This window comes from Anarrhichthys ocellatus, unplaced genomic scaffold (assembly GCF_004355925.1).
Source record: "Anarrhichthys ocellatus isolate YVR2014 unplaced genomic scaffold, GSC_Weel_1.0 scaffold62, whole genome shotgun sequence".
NCBI classification, from domain to species: Eukaryota; Metazoa; Chordata; class Actinopteri; order Perciformes; family Anarhichadidae; genus Anarrhichthys; species Anarrhichthys ocellatus.
In genome coordinates, this window is record NW_022280092.1 from 1098109 (window position 1) to 1115843 (window position 17735).

The following is a 17735-nucleotide window of genomic DNA, read 5'->3' on the forward strand; positions in this document are numbered from 1 at the left end:
GTGCATGCATGGGAGCACGAGCAGGTGCATGAGCTGCGGTTTGGTCCCTCTAACCGAAAGAGGCGCCACAGTTGGGACACCTTCTCTGACGCAGTGCGAAGCAGAAGAGGAGACCCAGGGGGAAGAAGAAGATGGCACACAGGATCCCCAGGCAAGTGAAGTCATCCTCCAGGACACCAACTCTGCCACACACACACACAGTTTTTTTTTTTTTTTTAATCGATGTCCGTCTAAAATGTCATCACTCCATCCTTTTATCCGGTTAGACATTAGTGTGAAATTGTCAAAATTAGCATATCAATTCTTGAGTTATGGCCAAAAATGTGATTTGTGCGTTCCTGAAATATCGCGTTGGGACGTCCGTACGTCCGATAGACAGACGGACAAATTAAGACATAAAAAAAGTCATAAAAAAAAAAAGCCATGTTATAGTTTGTCATAAAAATATTATACAGCATGCCATAAAAAGTCATGGTGTAGTGCATCATAAAATTCATTAAAAGTATAGTGTGCCACAAAAATGTCATGATGTGGCGGCAGATTCATCCAAACTATTATATGGATATGGATTACTGAACGGCGTACTGGGTCACAACCTCTTGTTGAAGAGACACAGAAAAAGAGACACAAGACAACAAAAACCCTGACTGTCTTGCTCTTCTGTAGGAGGGACGGAGTACCTTTTACATTTCTTTTTTTACCATTTATCACACAGAATAAACAATGGAACTGATAATAATGTAGTTTATTATTAATAGGTCACAGATGGTCTGAGAAGTATCACGCTGTGATCACAGTTTACTGAATGCTTCTCTGAAATCTCTCCATTCTGAACCATGTCCTGACATGCCACTGTAAACAGGCATCAAGAAGACACCTCTCTGTACGAGTCTGACCTGAAAGAACTCAAAGTTAAATCTGCCAATTATTTACTTCTCTTGCTTAAACTCATCCGAGGCTAAAGTCTGCTAAGCTTTTGACTTACGGTCAAAAGATCTTCAGAGAAAATAAAGTACAACCTAGAAAGGATGTGCGTCTCCTGTGACATAAAAAAACAATAACAACAAATAGTTATCAGAACATGAAGCAACTTGTTTTGTTCTCTCAGACTCACGGTGAACAAAGTGCCAACCACGGTCTCATGACTGCTCCACACCAATCAGCGCAACCAGTAAATCTGCTGGAGGGCCCGAGAAGGAATTAACAAATGCAATGTTTCAAACTCAACCCTAAAGAGAAGGGAGATTAGAAGCTGCTTCTGGAAAGCACCTGAAGCTAATGCTGTGAAAGACCTTTCACATAAATGTGGATTTCTGACTTTTAATCTTGATAAATAGTCCTTAATTACACTGATAATATCAGATTCTGCTGCAGGGATTTAACCTTATTAAGATTAGAATAGCTCCTAAAAACAGGACGTGTTTGACCTACCGTGGCACCACACCACGCTCTGTGCTGCGGTGCCATGTAGCAAGTGTTTACACAATGTATTTGTACACTGGTGCCAGAGAACTGTGGCATATTAAACCACGTGAACTTTCAGTTCATGTAAAACTGAACAGAAGTATTCCTTCACCTCGTGACAACAATAAACTATCCTGCTACGAAAACCTGCCCAACCTGCTCCCTTCAGTCCCCGGAGTAGATAAACGTTGTATTTCATTATTCACATACAACAAGTGGCTGGGACGATATCTTATTGTCTTTTTTTTTTTCATTTTCTGTGAACCGTGTCCTGTAACCCCCTTGGCCTGGATCTGACCCGTCACATGTTTGAGGCTGAAATCATCTGACTGACAGGATGTTGACTCAGGCCCAGTGAAACCAATGTAAAAATAACATCTTCCACAACTGAAAGTCACATCCGCTTAACACCGAGGTCACACTGTAGACAACATACACACGGCGGCATTGAAAATAAGACGGGCCAAAGGAAGACGCACGGACAGAAACCGGCTTAGTCACGGTGAACATGGGACGCTCGTCTTTAACCACGAGCCGATATACACATCTATGTGCATGTGTGTGTGTGTGTGTGTGTTTTCTCACCTGCAGGCGGGGCAGCCCCCGACCACCACGACAGACGGTTGTACGATGGTGTAAGTGCCAGGGTAGGGCTGCTGGGCTATGGCAGGGTTCATTTGGGCTGATGCGTACCCTGTGGATGAGAGAAGGGAAGACATATTTGGGTCTACGTTCACTGTAAATAACAACAACAAAAATTAACAATTAACCACATCATCATGTTTGGCTTTGTGTTGCTTTGTGTTTGTAGGACATTTGGGGATTCACAAGTTCATTCCACTGACCCTCGGGGCATATTGATTTTGTTTTGTTTACCACCTGTGTCCATCTGCAGTTGTATTTGCGTTAACCAGTAAACTTTGATACCATAACCATGCTCGTTTACAACACATGTGTCTGATAAGGACGCCTCCCTGTGTGAGAGACATAAAACTCTTACTGGAACACAGATTACCTGTACAAATGCCTGCACTCTTCTACAATAATTGCAACAACAGACTACAAGAACATTTAGCAAACAGGAAGTTACAAGCAATTTACTTTTTTTTTGTATGACAGAGTAACTTCCTTGTCACTGCAGCTCTGATGCAAACACGAACCAGTGTCGACATTGTAAATAATCCGACAATAAAGTTGTTATTTTTGGTTAATTTACCTCTTATTTAAGCCTGTACTACCTTAATAAAAGGCGCATATTTCCTTTAGCAAAAACTAGTCAGTATAAAAACCAGACATCGCTATTGCCCTACTGCGCATGCGTAGCATTGGAGCGCCTGATCAACGAAACTTTTCTCTTCCACGGTATTTGTTACTTAAGTCACACTTATTGGTGTAAATTGTGGCCCCCTTGAGACAAAAACAGTGTGGCTGCCAGACTCCCGAGTCACAATAAAAGCGACATTTGAGCTTCACGTGAAACGAAGACGGAAGTGAGCAGCAGTGAGCCCTCTCTTCCTCGTCTGGCGGCTTCACGTTCCGGCCGGGTAAATGTGGAACATGTACGTGTGCGACGCAATACGGGGGCTACTTGCCTTGTCCGGCGGGGTACGGGTAGGGCGGCGGGGGGGCCGGAGACGGGATGGCCCCATAGCCGGGCTGCGGCTGCGGGCCGTACTCATAAGCCCCCGGGACGCTGGCGTAGGAGGGGGGTCTCTCCTGAAGAAGAGGCTTGTTGTCCACCATCTCAAACCGACGTGATGCGTCCTCAAGTTGTCTCGTTGTCTGGCCCCCTTAACTTTTTTTTTTTTTTAATTCTTCAGCGACGCGAAAACGAACCTTCCGTTTACTTGACTTTGGTTGTCCGAAAAGCCGTGTGACGTTGGTATGACACGCAGTGGCGAGAAAAACAAAAGGGAAAAGACGCTGCGCAAAAAGAATGAAACTTCGTCCCTCTCCATGCGCCAACTTTGTCCTCTTTGGCGCAACAACCCTAAGTATTTCCCCTTCAAAGACAAGGAACGGTCTTGCTCTCTCCGGTAATAGTTAACTTAACTCCATCGCCCTCCTTGTAGTTAGTCCTTTGGCACCAATACGACAGTTAATCTGTCATCACAGGGTCTTCTAACTCGGCTGGAACTCCGCGAGGCTTTTCCTTTCTGTCTGGATTGTCACAAGAGAAGAATCATGTGATGAGCTGCGCCTCTGCGCACCGAGAGGCTTCTTAAAGCGACAGTGCACGGAAATAAAAGGCTCAGCGCTGCATGCAGTGAACCGCAGAGCACCGTGACCTCCCGGTGCCGAATGGCAGGCCCAATGGTTCACACAATGAAGTCAGCGGAGTGCAATTTGTCACAGATCGAGTACTCCCCATGTGTGGAGGGGACACGTGTTCACACTGGGACTTACATAACTATATCCTTATTAGGAGTGGGTTACCCTTAATGTTGCATAATATTTGATTCACATCATCATATTTAGTCAGTCATATAAATAGATATGAGGTGATGGCTGATGACTGTTGCCTCTGTCCAAGGTGCTGAACCTGGGACCCCCCCCCCCCCCCCCCCAAGGATGAGGGAGCTGGCCGGGGGACTCGTTTAGATGTTTATTTATTTGCACAAATTTGCTTTTCAAATACTCTATTTATCTTAAGAAGTATTTCATCAACACATAAAGGAGAACTCCGTCTTCCAGTTTATCAGAAAAATTCCAAATAAATGTCACCAAATTTGGAAATACTTTATTACTTAACCGGACAGGAAAGGTTTCATAAAATGTAAATACTTAAGTACATTAAAAGTTCCTACAACCCTACCTGGGGGTCTGTAGTGTACACAGTACGTGAGTAAATGTACTTCCACTGATGTCAAACATCAGTGTTAATTAGTTTGTATTTTCCTTTCATCCAGGTCGAGCTGTTGGTTTGTGATGGAATATTCCAAACTGTAGCCAAACACGTAAAACCAACCTCGCGCCTCAGTAATTCATTAGACGCTGAATAAATTATTGAAATATACGCGTCAATCAGCGGGTGTCGGAAAAAAGAAAAAAAAGAAAAGAAAGAATACCAGGAGCTCATCTTGTTCCACCAATAGGAGGAAGAGATCCCACACTCCCTGCAGAGCTTCAGCCAATCAGAGCGACACTTCCTCCATTTCCTGTTGTGGTCTCGGGAGTTAGTCGGGAGCATTCCTCCGGTCCCGGAATGTAAATTAAATACCGCAGCCGGAATATGCATGAATGACTCTACTCGTCGTCTCCAAAAGGTGTTGCTCGCGACAGAGCCTCGTCTGTAAGTGATGGTGTACGTGTTGTGAAAGCCTCTGAGGGGGTTTTGTGACTGCAGCCCTGAGACCTGGAGATGTAAACAGCTTATAGCCGACTTTGCGGCATTCGACTCCATGTCAGCTGTCTGTGTTTGCACGCTGCATCGCATGCTTTAATAACTTCCTCTGCTGGGAACTAACTTGAGTTGTTTTTTGTTTTTTTTTAAATGTGTCCATAGCACGGAGCCTCGGAGATGGCAGGTATCGGCTGTTGCACCTGATGTCACGTTGCGTGTGTTGATACTCCCTTGACAACCGCGGATCGGACACCTATATCCAGGTGACGTTAGGGTGCTCTGTGTGCGCGCGCGCGCGTGTGTATGTGTGTGTATTTGTGTGTAAAGATACACTGCAGGCTTTAAGGTAGGTTAAATTCATTACAGGAAATTGCAGTCTAATGAAACATAAAACGATGTAAGGTGATAGGCTACGTTTACTCTTTTTGGTTCCGTCTTTTTTAATTAGAGAATAAAGTTCAAGCGGCTGGTTGAGATCACATGACCTAATATTACATTTCATGTAAATAAACCGCATAAAGGCCTGTTTGATTGTATAGTGGCAGTCGAGGCATCATAGTGACTGTCAATACTGTAGGATTAGTATCAATCGAGTGTCAAGCTAAATGGCTGGAATAAACGCCAAACTTCCGGTCAGAAATTTCAAGTTAAAAGCCCATTGCCACGCTTTAGTGGTTACTAAAAAACAAATAATCTAAAATGAATCCCACAAAAGAATTAAAAAAAAAATAGAAGATTGGGAATATTTTGTGATCAAAGTTAAAATGTTAGACTAAAGTCAGAATTCAAGACAATAGTCCAAACTTTGAGAGTAAAGTTGGAATATAATAATAGACAATAACCACATAATTCTGATGATATGACACATCTCATTACATAAACATGTAGCTCATGCACACTACTAGACTGGGGAAACAACAGTCCTTATTCAAGGATAAATGTAAATGTAAATGTAGCCTCTACTCAAGGTTGTGTCTCTTCAGGATATCAATGACGCTCAAGTGCACAAGAGTCATACAATATATACCAGACCGCTTGGAAAGAGGAGTGCTGTCTTGCTGTCTCCGTTCAGGGGCCACCATGCCCATCACGCTGCTGTGGGCCGTGGATGTGTACGGCAGGGTGTCCAGCCTTTCCACAGCTGGCCAGCGCTGGGAGCGTGCAGATGACAAGCTGCTGGAGCTGAAGCGTGTCACTGCGGGGAAGGGCCGCTGCTGGGGCATCGGCTGCGACCACCACGTTTACCTCAACATGATGCCCAGCGAGACCTCCATCCGCTACCGGGAGGAGACTTATGAAAACCAGGTACGTTGATGCACATACAAAGCAGACGCTGTAATGTGGTTAATGCTCAAGCGCTGTTGCTCCGTGCGTGTTTTTCAGAGGTGGAACCCGGTGGACAGCTTCACTGACACACTGCTGCCCACCGACCGCTGGCCGTGGAGCGACGTGACCGGGATGAATCCTCTACCGCTCCACAGCTTTGAGCTGCCCTCCCGCAGCTGGGAGTGGGAGGGAGACTGGTATGTGGATCAGAGTTGTGGAGAACCCAACCAGACTGGGGTAAGAAACAACACAGTGCCCTTTTTAATGGATGTCTATGGATCTTTCTTGCTTTCTGTCTTTCTAATTTTGATGCATGCGATATAAAGTGTGTTACCACACTTGACCTACACCTCTAGTGAGGCTCTGTTTGTGTGTCTCTTCAGGGCTGGGAGTATGCGGTCGACTTCCCCGCTAACTTCTCCCCGGACAAGAAGTGGAACTCTTGTGTCCGTCGCAGGCGGTGGATCCGCTACAGGAGATACACAGCACAAGGCACCTGGGCAAAGGTGTGGACACTCTCTGGTTATTAGAAATATCAGTTTGGAAAAGTTCAGCACAGGTTTCCGACTGAAGACTCAAAACAAAGCCACTGTCTTTCTGCAGATCCCCCTGGACTATCCAAGGAAGCCGCCGCTGCCGCTCTGTGACATAAGCTGCGGTGGTTGGGAGATGAGTGACCAGTCTGGAAGGTATCCCAACCTCTGGGGCGTGTCCCAACAAGGAGAGGTCAGTCTACTGGACCAACAGTCTTGTGACAAATGTGCATGTAGAGTACACCTAGCTAAAGGGAAGGATTACATGCTCCCCTCACTATGGTTTTGAGAATTTGCAACCCTGGGATTTATCAGCAAACACTAAAAGTTCCTGAAAAGTTGATGCAGCACCGAAGATGCCCTGCTGTTCACAGTAGTGGGCATTTCCCCCCTAGACAACCTCTACACTGCTGTTGAACACTCCACTCATACAGGCTAACATGAGATACAATGCTTCAAATTTAGATGTCAGTCAGATTTTGAAGCGACAAGCTGCTTTTTAGTGTTGTTCACTTATCATTTCTGGCCACAAGAGGGCAGCATGACTTCATATTTACATAGTCAAACTTACTTATGTACTCTGGAGATAATTAAATCCTGTATATAGTATAAAAGTATGCATCAGATATGGTTTGATGCTCTATTATTCTATACGGATACACCCTTGTGGATCATGCTATACCATGCACCATATCTTTACCCTGCAGGTGTGGTTCAGGGAGGGTATCCACCCTCGGGTCCCAGAGGGCTCCGGATGGGAGGAAATAGAAGTGCCCAAGGAGGTGGCTCAGCTATCGGCTGGCCCCGGGGACCTCCTGTGGGCATTACTGTGGGATGGGAACCTGCTGGTCCGTACTGGCCTCAGCCTGGACAGCCCGACTGGTCAGTATTCACTGTAATTCACATTTACATGTACCCACAGGATACGCCCTTTGTTTCTCTTCATCTAGATTGCTTTTTGACTTTATGATACAAATTCTCTGGATAAGAGAGTTTTCTTAGTTACAGCATCATAGTATATGAGGTACCTTTCTATTTTTATACTGTACATATAAAAAGTAGTTTGGAAAATGGACGCAAAACCTTTAAGAATAGATGGAAATTGACTTTAATCCAAGGTGCAAGTCTCACCGGATAGACCACCTGTGGTGTTGTCATGTGGGAATGGCGACAGCTTGCCTTCATGCTGTGTCAGTAAACATGCGGCATTTTTTCTTCCATCAGGCACATCGTGGGTAGAGCTGGAATCACCAGGAAAGGAGATTGAAGCGCTTCATGTGGCCGTTGGAGTCAGTGTGGTCTGGGTGGTCACTAAAGACTACAAGGTGAATCTATATTCCTCACGCTCCGACTACATAGCTGCTGTTCATTGTGACGGTAACATATCTGTTTGTTTTGTGTGCGTGTGGTTCCAGGTGTGGTTCAGGCGTGGCGTGAACTCCCACAACCCCTGTGGCTCCGGCTGGATCAGCATCGGAGGGGAGATGATGGTGGTGGATGTAGGACTCAACGAACAGGTGAGAAGATTTCTCTTGATCATTTCATCGTCGCACCTTTTGGATTAGAGCCTAAAGCCTGATCACAATGCATTGAATTTCCTCTTTAAGGTATGATTTAACAAATATGTAGGTTCAACAATGTAGGATGTTTATTTTAGGAAGAAATCATTTTTGAAAACAACATTTAAATGTATTTGACACCAGAAACAACACTTTTTTTTGACCATGACATTTTATGATCAATAATTAGATTTATAGTGATCGTTCCAGCCTTTTTGATTCCTGACAACCTGACTGTAGCGTGTTTCCTCTGCACTCGAGCTGCTTCCCCTCTGACCGATTCACTTTACCCTCGGCTTTTGGATCTGGTTTCAGGACGAGCCAGATCAGGGTTGGGGTCAGGGTCAGAGAGGCTTTCTCTCTGTATCTCACTGCTGAGGACTTTGCTAGCACTGCAAACCCACACCTCACACCTCCTCCCCTTCTGTCTCTCACCCCTGTTCCCCCCCCCCAGCACCTCTACCTCTGGCCGCGAGTCCTGCCCCGCGTTTGCCCTGTAACACGAGTCCAGCCAGCAGTTCCCAGCCAATGTCCCAGCAGTAGCACCTCAGGCCCAGCCTTATATATATCCCCAGAATATATTCCTACTGGCCTGACATATGGGAGACTCCCTAATTAGAAGCTGGACAAGCCGTCGTCATCATATCCCATATTTCATATTTCAGGGTTGGATATGGATAATTATGGATATAGCTTGTGTGAGGTGGCAGGCGCCAGTGTTGCAGTATACTGCCTTATAAAGTAACAGTTGCCTGTGACCGACTGGTGCCACTGATACACCTTTGAAGAGTGAAGACAAGTGTTTTTCTATTTTATTTGACAGGATTCTGCCACATTTATCCTATTAGTTTTTGTTGTTTTTCCTCTTATGAATTTAATTAATGGTTCAGTAAAAAGCACGCCACAACAGGCGTGTGCGCCTGTGATTGTTGTGGTTCACCTTTGTTGTTCTACATTGTTTTCTTCTCTTTTCTTTCTGCCAGGTGTGGGCGGTAGGTGAGGACCGAGGCCTGTATTTCAGAATGGGTGTGACGTTGTCTGAACCAAGCGGGAGCGGCTGGATTCCTGTTTCTGCCCAATGGGGGAATAGTAAAGAGGTTATCCCACCCAGGTCTGTATGAATACAGGATCAAGTTTAATCCCTTTGAATCTTGTAATGAAACTGATCTGATTATATCCCTTATCTTCTCCTGCTCTGTCCATATGCGTTGTTTAATAGGAAGGAGAGTGAGATTGGTGACCAGCTGGCTGAGGCCTTAAAAAGCTCCCTTCTGAGCTGCACTGACTCCGACTCAGAGTTAGGTCCTCCTGATCCACAGAACGGCACTAAAGACTTCCCAGTCCTGGAGGCAGCAGCCCCCTCTGTTCTCCCTTTAGGGGGAGTGGACACACCTACACCTCCCCTGAAAACAGAGGACCCTCCCTCGGCCTTACAACAGGATGCCCCCAAACCATTTATCCCTGCAAGCGACAGCTTCATCAACAGCCTGGTGTCAGACCGGGACAAAACCTCCACTCCCCAACTCCCCATCACAGAGGTACCGCAGGAAGAAGTCGAGGAGCCGTCCCCAGCTCCGATACTCCCGACCCCGGAGACGGCGGGACACGACGTCCCCTGGATGAATGTGGATTTGGAGGGAGCCGAAGCAGCCCGATGTGCACAGGCCTCGTCGGGCGCCCTGGGGACTCTGGAGACCTCTCATGGTGTTGGAGTAGAGGACGCACCGGTGTGGACCTGGGTCTCTGGTGGAGGCTGCGATGTGGACGCAAGTTCACAGATCAGCTGGCTTAGTCCCACAGGTACATGGACAGCCAGCATGCAGTGATTTTCAGAATTTATGTTTATTTACAGACAATTAAATGAACAATCCCCCCCCCCCCCACCAAAAACGTGTTGAATAAATAAAAGAGATCTGCAGGTGAGATGATGGCTGATGAAAATTGCATGTGAATGGAGTGAGAGTACCCACAATAATGTAAACACCTCAATGGAACTTATGTCAGTTTATATCCGTTTATCTGTGTCTGACTGTTGTACTCTGTGTTGTGCGTTTGGGCATTTACATGTATAGAGATATACTGTGTGTGTCATCTCTATGGTTGTCCGTCTGTCTGTCTGTCTGTCTAAACGTCTGACTTGTCTGTCAGGTCCTCTCACCAGCTCCCTGTCTCTGACTCCAGTCCAGTCAGCAGCGTGGAGCGAACAGCAGCAGCAGCAGCAGCAGCAGAACAGAGAGGAGATCAGCAAGAAGCCGCTGGAGAGAAGCCACGTAAGACTGCTTGTGTTTGACACTTTTCTTAAACTCCTCCGTTCCGTCTTGGATTGATCACATCTCCTCTCCGTGTGGTCACATCCTCCCGTTTCCTTCGCCAGTCGGTGTGGGTGCGTAAAGGTGCGTTGCGCTGGTGGAGAGACTGGAAGCCTCAGCGCTGGGTGGATGTGAGTGTTGCTCTCGAGCAGTCCACCAAGTCTGACGGCGGGAAGGACAGCATTTTCTTTGTCTACTACACACAGTATGATGAGAAAAAGGTTGGTTACGGTCAGTCAAATTCTCACCTGTCTACTCACAGTTGTTCGCCCTCTTCATCCTCACTTTCTTCTCTCTTTTTTCGCACAGTACGTTCATGTGTTTGTACATGAAGTGACAGCGCTGGTTCCAGTGTTCATGGACTGCCACTATGCCTTTGCTGTGTACACCACCCAAAGGACCAAACAGAGGTGGCCCCTGGTTCTGGCAGCACAAACTGAAAAGGACATGAATGACTGGGTAACAGTTACACAGAACAATACATATTTTTAAGCACACAGAGGAACACTTACAGTGAAAACGTAGCTTAGCGCGTTGCATGTTCGGTAGAATGTTTCATCTTCTACTTTAGTGGTATTTTTACGTTTACTAGCTGAAGCCCATTGCTGATCACATTCCCTGTTCCTCTGTCCTATGGGTTTAGTTGTGCCTGTTGTCTGACTGTTGCTGTGAGTGTCGAGGGATCACAGGACCCCCGTCCAGACAGGCCCTGTGGTCCACGACCTCAAAGGGAGACATCATGGTCCACGAGCCGTCCTTCTCTCTGGAAGCTCCCGCACACACACTGGCCTGTGACCTCATGTGAGACTGATACCAAATAGTAGATTTTTCCAGTAGATCTAGTTTCCCCATCAGCTTTTTTTTGTGCTTACGTTATCTTAATTCTGCTACATGTCAGTTAACATATCACTAACATGCTAACACACTGCTCTGCATGGTGAAATCTCTTCCACACTGTGTGGGCAGCACCTTGTCTCTGTGTGCTAACAATAATGTGGCTAATGCTGGGTGCTTCCGCTGTATGGTGCTGCAGGTTCTGGCGGCAGGTCCCGGGTCACCTGCGCTGTGTAGAGTCTAACAGTCTGGGGCTGGTGTGGGGCGTCGGGTGGGACGGCACCGCCTGGGTCTACAGCGGGCACAATGGGCAACAGCCCACCCCGGGTAAACTTACCCATATGTTTCCCACAAAAATAATTCAGTAATCATCTACACCCGTGGACTTATTGATATTCATACACGGAACAAAAATATTAAGACTTTTGTTTTTTCTCCCATTCATCATGAGAAAAAAAAGATCTGAGACTTTTTATATGCAGTCAAAAGGCTTATTTATCTCAAATTGTGTCTACAAATTAGTTTGGATCCAGGATAGTGAGCGCTTGATCCGTCCACCAGACAGGTGTGGCACATTAAGAAGCTGATTAAACAGCATCATTATTACACAGGTGTGCCTTGGGCTGGTCACATTAAAAGCCCGCCTGTTTTATCTTGAAATGTGTTCAGCTTCAAGGAATCGACATTTTTCACAGCATTCATTTTGACGTTTCATAGCCGGGTTATTGATTACACCTGTGTTTACCCTGCAAACGATGTGTCACCGTTGGCTGCTGTGAGAAGGGCCTGTTGTGTGCAGATCCTTGCAACACTGGGCCGTGCATTATCATGCTGCAGCATGAGGTGATGGCGGCAGATGAACAGCAGCTCTGCTGGCGTTCCTGCAGTCAGCATGCGAATGGCACGCTCCCTCAAAACTGACATTTGTGGCATTGTGTTGTGTGATAAAAGTGCATTGTTTTAGAGTGGCACACCTGTGTAATAATGATGCTGTTTAATCAGCGTCTTAATGTCCCACACCTGTCAGGTGGATGCATTACTGTGGCAAAGCAAAAGTCTTCACTAACACCAATTCAAACACATTTGTTTACAAAAAAGGATTTTGTGTGCTTAGAAAAATAATTTTATTTCAACTCTTGAAAAATGGGAGAAAAAAGAAAAGTGTTCAGTGTATGTAGAAACCATTTATGGGTCCTAAGGGGCCCAGTAAAATTGATCTGTGATGATTTTTTATTTTGATTTTTAAACTGCTTAATTATGTATCAAGTAAACATGGAAAATATTTGCTGGAAAACTTCTCAAGCTTAGATTCACTTGAAATACAAGCCATGTTATTTTATATTTATATGCTAAATGCTCATTCCATAATCTATAATTGGTACAGAAATCTCTAATGAAGATCAGCTGCAGAGCTGTTTACTTTAAATGTCAAATTTATGTCTCTTACATAATTCATTATTCACTTGCTAACACACAGGAAATAATCAATCTTCTTGCTGACAGCTTGTAGTTTTGTGTGCAATTGCTTAATAAGCATCTCTTGCAGCTGTAGAGAAATGTTTGCACTGACATCTGTAACTAATTCAGAGCTGGCATTACATTTTTTGTGCATGCTTGTGTTTACGGCAGGAGATGCAGTTCAGATGCACCAGCAGACTGATGTGAGGAGTGTCCATGTGTATGAGAACCAAAGGTGGAACCCTATGACGGGATATACAGACAAGTAGGAACATTTCATCTATTACAAATGTCTTTATCTCAATCTTTGTAGCTGTTGACAGGGCTGTCTTTGTCTACTCTGAAAACATAAACTTTTTGGCGTTTTTTTTTGGCTCCAGAGGACTTCCTACTGACCGGCCTATGTGGAGCGATGAGAGCGGACTGAAGGAGTGCACCAAAGGAAACACACACCCGCCCTCCCCTCAGTGGTCCTGGGTAGGTGCGATCGGAAAACACATTTAATTTCTTGTTTCATCGCCGGCTAATTCTCATCCACCGACCTGTGTTTCAGGTGTCAGAGTGGGCTGTGGACTACAGCGTCCCTGGAGGGACAGACAAAGAAGGCTGGCAGTATGCTGCAGACTTCCCCACGTACGTTATTATTATTTCTCAGGATGTAAAAGAAAGATCAGCATTGTAATAAGAAAGAGCGGTGTTCCATTTGTCTGACTGATCTCCCTCCTACAGGACGTTTCATGGCCACAAAACCATGAAAGACTTTGTCAGGCGCAGAAGATGGACCAGGTAATCAAACACACACTCGCTGACATTTCTGTGGTTTGTAACTCACGGTTCCTTTGGCATTAAAATAATCCGATATTCTGCGTACAGGAAGTGTAAGATCACATTGAGAGGTCCGTGGCAGCAGGTCCCACCCATCCGTCTGACGGACATCTGTCTGATGCCATGCCTGGCCCAGAGCAGGATGGAGCAGGTCCCCGTCTGGGCCCTCAGCGACAAGGGAGACGTCCTGTGTCGTCTGGGTGTCAGCCCCCAAAATCCTGCAGTGAGATTTGCTGAAAAACAAATTCTGACTCTAGACATTTATTCATTTTTAGATCTTAAGAGAGATTTACAGTGAGTGCAGCAGGAAATATTTCTAGATTTACTAATTTATATTCCTAGATCTTAGATTCTTATGTCCTGATTACAATAACGTGGTAATTCCTTCAAAGTGTTTGCATTCATCTGTTCCCTGCAAACGTCTTCTCTCTAACTCCAGTCCGTCTGATCCCACAGGGCAGCTCCTGGCTGCACGTGGGCACAGACCAGCCCTTCAAGTCCATCTCTATCGGCGGAGCAAACCAGGTGTGGGCCATCGCAAAGGACGGAGCGGTGTTCTACAGAGGGTCCGTCTCCCCACAAAACCCCGCAGGTCTGTTGAAGATGTGAAACTCTTATAACGCATTACGCTTGCGTTACAACATATAATTTCCGTCCTGTTTGCAGCATTATTATTATTGTTTGAGTTCAAGGCAGTAAACTTTGCAGCGCTCTGGTCCCCCTACAGGAGAATGCTGGTACCACATCCCGTCTCCCCCCAGGCAGACTCTCAGACAGCTGTCTGTTGGGAGGACCTCTGTCTTTGCTGTGGATGAAAACAGTGAGTAGCAGTAAACCTTAATATTTTTTTACTTCATTAGAACATCCAGTTAACCCTTTTCCTTATCTTCATACAGGTAACTTGTGGATCAGACAGGGCCTCACCCCCAGCTACCCTCAGGGCTCAGCCTGGGAGCTCATCTCTAACAACGTCACCAAGGTTTCTGTGGGACCGCTAGACCAGGTCCGGCACTGGTTTAGTTTTATCAGTAGTTGGCAGGATATATATATATAGTGGGGTCAGAGTGTAAACTGTATATGTTGATAAACTAGTGTTTGGCTCAGTGCTGTTTGTTCTCTCCAGGTGTGGATCATAGCAGAGGGAGTTCCATGCTTCCCGGCTGAGACTCCTGGAGCTGTTTGCCACAGGCTGGGGGTGGGACCCATGCAGCCCAAGGGCCAGTCCTGGGACTATGGTATAGGGGTGAGTCCGCGATCCTGAAGTATACCCACTCTAATTCACATATAAATAATAAGAAGAAAGAAAAGCTTTTGACCTTAATATTAACTTTTATTGTCAGCACTCCAGGGTATTGAAAAAAAGCTATTTACTTTTAAAGAAAGATGTATTTTTGTTATTGTCAACAAATCCGATGAAAAGACCAAAACAACAATGTAAATGTCTTTCAATACTTTAAAAACAGCTCGTACATACGTAGTTTGATTAGAAAGAAAGCTCGGTAACTTCCTAAAACAGCTGGGCACTGTAGTTTTTAACAGCAACCGGAGTAAATACGGCATTTGTTTAGGACTGTTTTCAGCGCGGGACTACTATACATCTGATACAGACATGAAATAGTGCAAATAAAAGGTTTCTGGTTAACCGAAGATGGCAGAGTCTCACAGTGATGACACCACGACACACATTGTACCGTTTCTATTCTATTCTATTTTTTTAACAGGGTTTGAAACACGTTTCCAGTGTGTTATGGCCTCGTTAGTGCCCTCTAGTGCACAAGTTAAGTAATGTGCAAGTAAGTCTTTTATTTTTATTGTGTGTTTTGACTCCCAGGGAGGATGGGAGCACATCAGTGTGAGGGGGAACTCAGCAGAGGCTCCTCGCGCCCCCCATCCTCCTCCTGTCGGAGCCCCACGCAGCCCGCTGCCCCCCACACAGGTGAACGGGAACGCTGTGGGCGTGTAGCGCCATCCCTCCTCCTCCTCCGCCCTGTTTGTGCCTGGATCCACATTTGTCTCCTCAGACCATTCCCACGGGCTCTTATTATCCCTTCATGTAAAGGGAATGCACAATCACACTCCTGATCGATGGATGAATGTTACTTCCTGGCTTGTTTCCCAGGCAGGAAGTAATGCAGGATGCAGTGGTGACCAAACAAGAGAAAGGGAGCACAAAGAGCATTTAATGGATCTTGACGTGTTGTGGGATAAAAATGTAAAAGTGAGTGCACGTGTTTGATCTAACTAGGCTTTGGCTATTGGGTGTTTTGGGATCTAGCAATAGCTTTTATTCGTCTATATACGGTATCCTGTGAAAACCTCAGAGGGTGGGACTCTTCGATAAAGGGCTAAGGCTTGGCTACTACACTAACTCGTCTTCAAACACACAATCCCACAGTAGCCGAAATTGTCTCGGTTACTAAAATCTTGTTTTGTTGTTTGTTTTTGCCTGTTATACTTTTGCATGTGCTTTCAATTATTTATTTATTTATTTATTATGCTTTTGTTGAATTTTGTTTCTCCATATGTTTTGGCCTATTATATGTTTGCAATGGAGTGTTTTTAATATTGAAGGCTTTTTAAAAACAAATCTTCATACTTCACAATGCGTTCTTAACTCGCAGAGTAACCTGGGAAATTCCATCTACATTGAAAGATGTCGCCGCTCTCTATCCTCCTGCAATAAAGCTCTTCCTGTTAGTATCATATCCATCTACATAACTGCGACTGTTGTAATTTCACAGCAGCTCTGAAACGTTACCTTCCAAGGGCATTGAAATGTGAAATAAAAGTCTAAAAATATTGGTTCGTGTTTGGACGTCATTTCAGTCGGTCTGGAAAACAAGTGGAATGCAGTTTGTGGACAAAGAGCAGACAGTAATTCACCCGAGTTGGAAGTTTTTATTTCAATAAATGGACTGCAAGGCTGAAAGTTTCACTATGAAACTAGTAATATCATGCAACTAAGGCCAGAATTCAACCAGGGACGTAATAGTTATACTGTAGGGGTCTTAATCACTTAGCTACTGAACGCCATACACAACAGCCCATTACTGACCTCTGGGACACATCCGACTTCCCTTCTTCTGAAGAAGGCTGTGGTAGAAAGCTTCGAGCCAATAAGTTGAATTTGGAGTACTTAACACAATATTTACAGTATTTGAAGACATGTACAGGTACTAATTAAACAGCTGATTTTGATGACTTATCGCTTAATTAAGGTTTGTGTCGGTGTAAATCAAACGGCTTAACTCGTATGACCTTCTGGCTCTGTGAACGGGGGTGTTTGAGCATGAAACAAGAACTTTTGCTGCCGTTTAGTTATCCCGTCTATCCTGGGAGCTGGAGCCTACCTACCTCCAACACTAGCTCTGGCTTCTTCCCACCAGTGGGATTACCTTCCGCATCCAAAGAGCCAGTTTTTGTAGCCAGGAGCCGTTATTTTCCTTGTCCTGCTGGCCACCAGACAGATCAACACAAACTAACTCTGTGCAGCAACTACACAGAGAAATGTCAAAAAAGCAGCACATATTAGAAGTTATTTGCATTTATTTTCATAATAAACAATGTAATTATAAACATTTCATTCAATTACACTAAGCATGATAAATATGAAGTAAAAATTTATTTTTATTTTTTTAATTTTTTTTAAATCTACAAGTTTAAAGGACAGAATGAATTCACATCTGCTTTCGTGTCTTAATTTAACTGCTTTTAGCCGATGCCGTGTGATATGTTCCTCTGATCAACTCTTTAAGTTACAAAATGAAACCTCATACCAATAACTCATGTTACATCATTTCCCATTTACAGACAAAAAAAATAATAATGTACATTTACATACATCATCAGTACAGTTCAACATTAAGTTACATTTCTCAAATGTGCAAGATTAAGCAAATGTGTACTGTAGTCAAATAAAAACAAGATTTCCTTAAATAAATGTTCAAGTTTAACTGAAGCACAGGCTGCTGGTTTTGACAGAGGTTCACATCTACGATACCTTCTGCACGGGGACATCATCTAACACGGGGGAAGTGCAGCTGTTCAGCAGGTCGGCTGTGACAAAATCTTGAAGGTGTTTGAA

At 44.8% G+C, this 17735-nt stretch overlaps 2 protein-coding genes across 7 annotated transcripts in view; one reads left to right on the top strand and one right to left on the bottom strand.

Moving 5' to 3' along the window:
• Window positions 1-3727, bottom strand: part of bri3 (brain protein I3) — an 18033-nt gene extending 14306 nt beyond the window's left edge. The window contains exons 1-3 of one of the 3 annotated variants that reach the window (XM_031872143.1): window positions 3057-3727; window positions 2050-2158; window positions 7-182 (exon numbers count right to left, since the gene is read on the bottom strand). In XM_031872143.1, coding sequence (XP_031728003.1) covers window positions 50-182; window positions 2050-2158; window positions 3057-3207 — 393 coding nt within the window. In that variant the 5' untranslated portion in view covers window positions 3208-3727 and the 3' untranslated portion in view covers window positions 7-49. Of the gene's footprint in view, window positions 1-2; window positions 183-2049; window positions 2159-3056 lie in introns of all 3 variants that reach the window. The other 2 variants (XM_031872141.1, XM_031872142.1) reach the window with 2 other exon arrangements.
• Window positions 3728-4208: 481 nt separating this feature from the next.
• tecpr1b (tectonin beta-propeller repeat containing 1b) lies at window positions 4209-16452 on the top strand. 4 transcript variants are annotated; one of them, XM_031872130.1, is made up of 26 exons: window positions 4212-4756; window positions 4970-5070; window positions 5791-6112; window positions 6191-6370; window positions 6517-6639; window positions 6737-6859; window positions 7374-7548; window positions 7891-7991; window positions 8082-8183; window positions 9209-9336; window positions 9445-10025; window positions 10374-10495; window positions 10600-10755; window positions 10844-10993; window positions 11178-11335; window positions 11568-11695; window positions 12998-13091; window positions 13207-13303; window positions 13380-13459; window positions 13556-13612; window positions 13700-13874; window positions 14108-14243; window positions 14379-14471; window positions 14548-14654; window positions 14775-14894; window positions 15483-16452. In XM_031872130.1, the coding sequence occupies exons 3-26, from the start codon at window positions 5798-5800 to the stop codon at window positions 15612-15614; spliced, it is 3633 nt and encodes a 1210-aa protein (XP_031727990.1). In that variant the 5' UTR covers window positions 4212-4756; window positions 4970-5070; window positions 5791-5797; the 3' UTR covers window positions 15615-16452. The 4 variants fall into 4 exon arrangements, with proteins under 4 accessions (XP_031727989.1, XP_031727990.1, XP_031727991.1 ...); XM_031872131.1 differs by having other exon boundaries at window positions 5880-6112; XM_031872129.1 differs by having other exon boundaries at window positions 4209-4756; window positions 4970-6112; window positions 10407-10495.
• Window positions 16453-17735: the final 1283 nt, after the last annotated feature.